Consider the following 3,075-nt stretch of genomic DNA (forward strand, 5'->3'; position numbering starts at 1 on the left):
TTTGACCTCCATGGGCGTCCTCCATTTGTGCCTCCACCTCTTCTTGAGCTTGATGAGTGGCCTCCATGTTCTCTTGGGCTTGATCTCCATCACTTGTTCTGGTGTCGCCTTATCTTGGCAACGTCTTATCTTGGCGACGCCTTGTTCTGGCGACGTCTTATCTTGGCGACGCCTCAACTCTTGGCGACGTCTTATCTTGGCGACGCCTTGTTCTGGCGACACCTTGTCTTGGCGACGTCTACGTCTTATCTTGGCGACACCTTGTTTTGGCGACACCTTCTCTTTGTTTTCTCGATCTTTGATTTTACAAGAAAGGGAAAAACTAAGGCAAATATATCTTAAACTTTTCTTTTCTTTATTTGGGTGACCTCATTAAAATACCCCTGGGAGGGAAAAGGAGTGTCCCCTTTACAAAATTTTAACTGAAATAAAACTTTAAATTCGCCGCGTTCCAACTACGTGGGATTGGACCCCCTTCTAAAGTTTCTAGCTTATACGAACCATTTCCTTTGGCTTTGGTTACTCTGAACGGTCCATTGCACTTGGGAGACAATTTATTTTCTAACTCGTAAGGGTGAGCCTTCCTCATGACCAAATCCCCAACTTGGAATTGTCGTAGCTTCACCTTAGAGCTGTATTGACGCTCCACTCTTCTCTTCACAGCCTCAGCCTTAATTTTCGCTTCTTCTCTAGCTTCATCTATCAGGTCCAGGTTCACCCTCCTTTCTTCATTGGATTCTTCCGCCACGAAACCTAGGAAGCGGGGCGAGCTCTCGTGGATCTCCACTGGGATCATGGCGTCCGATCCGTATACTAGGCTGAAAGGTGTCTCCATGGTGGAGGATTGAGGCGTGGTGTGGTAAGCCCATACAATCCTTGGTACTTCTTCTGCCCACGCCCCTTTAGCCTTCTCTAATCTGCGTTTCAAACCTCTCAACAAAACTCTGTTTGCCGACTCGACCTGCCCATTTGTCTGGGGGTGTTCGACTGATGCAAACACCTGCTTGATTCCTACTTCTGTACATAGCTTCCCCAATTGTTGGCTCACGAACTGGGTGCCATTGTCTGAAATGAGACGCCTTGGCACCCCAAAGCGACACACAATGTGCTTCCAAACAAAGTGTTGTACCTTGTGTGCGGTGATATGTTCCACTGGTTCGGCCTCTATCCACTTGGTGAAGTACTCGATGGCAACGATCAAGTACTTCATCTGCCTTATCGCTAATGGGAACGGGCCCAAGATATCAATTCCCCAAGTGTGGAAAGGCCATGGACTGTATATGGATCTTAGCTCCTCTGGCGGCGCCTTGTGCCAATCAGCGTGCATCTGGCACTGCTTGCAATGCTGGGCGTATCGTACGCAATCCTCTCTTACTGTTGGCCAGAAAACCCTGCACGTATCACCTTGGATGCCAAGGATCTTCCTCCCACGTGGCTCCCACAGATACCTTCGTGAAGTTCGGCCATTATCCTGGTGCACTCGTCGCCACTTACGCACGTCAAGATAGGGTGCGTAAACCCATGCCTGAACAATATCCCATCCACTAAGGTGTACCTGGCGGCATTCCTCTTAATCTTTTTGCCCTCTTCTGGCTCTGCTGGGAGGATTCCATCCGCTAGGTATCGCCTGTAAGGGGTCATCCATGTGTCTCCTTCCTCCAAAGCGCATACTTGTATACCCTTTTCTTCTTCTGGCGAGGCCGCGTAAGTGTCGATGCAGGGTGCCCTCGTCGTATCTTGACTCAAGGAGCGATGACTCCTTGGGTTTCCTCTCGTTGTACTAACATGAAGGGCGTCCACCCTGTTGTCTGCAACGAACTTTCGCGGCGTCTTGAGGGTCTCCTGTATTACGGTCCTCTGCCTTCCCCCTTTGCCTGAGCTAGCCAGCTTGGCAAGCAGGTCAGCTCTGGCATTTTGTTCCCTGGGGACATGTACCAATTCAAACGCAGCGAAGGCTCTCTTCAACACCTCGACGTACCTCAAGTATGCGGCCATTTGTGGGTCCTTCGCCTGATACGCCCCTGTTACTTGTCCTGTGACTAATTGTGAGTCACTCTTCGCCAAGAGGCTTTGCGCCCCCATCTCCTTGGCCAGAAGCATCCCAGCGATTAGCGCCTCGTACTCCGCTTGGTTGTTGCTTGCTTTGAAGGCGAAGCGTAAAGCTTGCTCAATCAACACTCCGTTAGGCCCCTCCAAGATGATCTCAGCACCGCTCCCCTGCTGGTTGGAGGACCCATCCACGAAGAGCATCCACTGCGACTCTAATTCCCCTTCTTGGGGGTCTCCCCCTGGTGATAGCTCTGCCACGAAATCTGCATAGACCTGTCCCTTGATGGATCCCCTGGGCTCATATCGAATGTCAAACTCCGACAGTTCCACTGCCCAGCGAACCATCCTCCCGGCCACGTCTGGCTTTTGGAGCACCTTTTGGATGGGAAGGTTTGTCATTACCACCACTGTGAAGCTGTGGAAATAGTGGCGAAGCCTTCGTGCCGAGAATACCACTGCTAGCGCTGCCTTCTCTAGCGACTGGTACCTCAGTTTTGGGCCTTGTAAGGCCTTACTCACGAAGTAGATGGGCTTCTGCACCTGGTCTTGTTCCTGGACAAGTACAGAACTAATGGCCCACTCCGTCACTGCAAAATACAAGCGGAGGGGGACGCCTATTTGTGGCTTGCAAAGCACAGGTGGCGTCGCCAAGTACTCCTTCAACTTGAGAAACGCTGCTTCACGCTCGTCCGTCCATGCGAAACGGCTATTCCTTTTGAGGCACTGGAAGTAAGGGTGACCTTTCTCTCCCCCGGCTGATACGAATCTCGATAAGGCTGCCATCCGCCCCGTTACTTGTTGAACTTCCTTCACTGAGGTTGGACTCCTCATGGCGATGATGGCTGCGCACTTGTCAGGATTTGCTTCTATCCCTCTTTCCATGAGCATGAAACCTAAAAACTTCCCTGCCTCCACACCAAAAACGCATTTTTCTGGGTTTAGCTTGAGGTGATATTTGGATATGGTAGCAAACAGTTCTTCCAGATCAGCTGTGTGCTGCCCTCTCTCGTGGGAAGTTACCACCAT

The 3,075-nt window shown here is 51.0% G+C and overlaps 1 protein-coding gene across 1 annotated transcript; it reads right to left on the minus strand.

The window, feature by feature from the left end:
* Positions 1-418: 418 nt before the first annotated feature.
* LOC137833223 (uncharacterized) lies at positions 419-835 on the minus strand. Its single transcript, XM_068641583.1, has one exon. It carries the CDS (start codon positions 833-835, stop codon positions 419-421), a length of 417 nt encoding a protein of 138 aa, XP_068497684.1.
* Positions 836-3,075: the final 2,240 nt, after the last annotated feature.

The sequence above is a fragment of the Phaseolus vulgaris genome, chromosome 6, assembly GCF_000499845.2.
Source record: "Phaseolus vulgaris cultivar G19833 chromosome 6, P. vulgaris v2.0, whole genome shotgun sequence".
Taxonomy (NCBI): domain Eukaryota; kingdom Viridiplantae; phylum Streptophyta; class Magnoliopsida; order Fabales; family Fabaceae; genus Phaseolus; species Phaseolus vulgaris.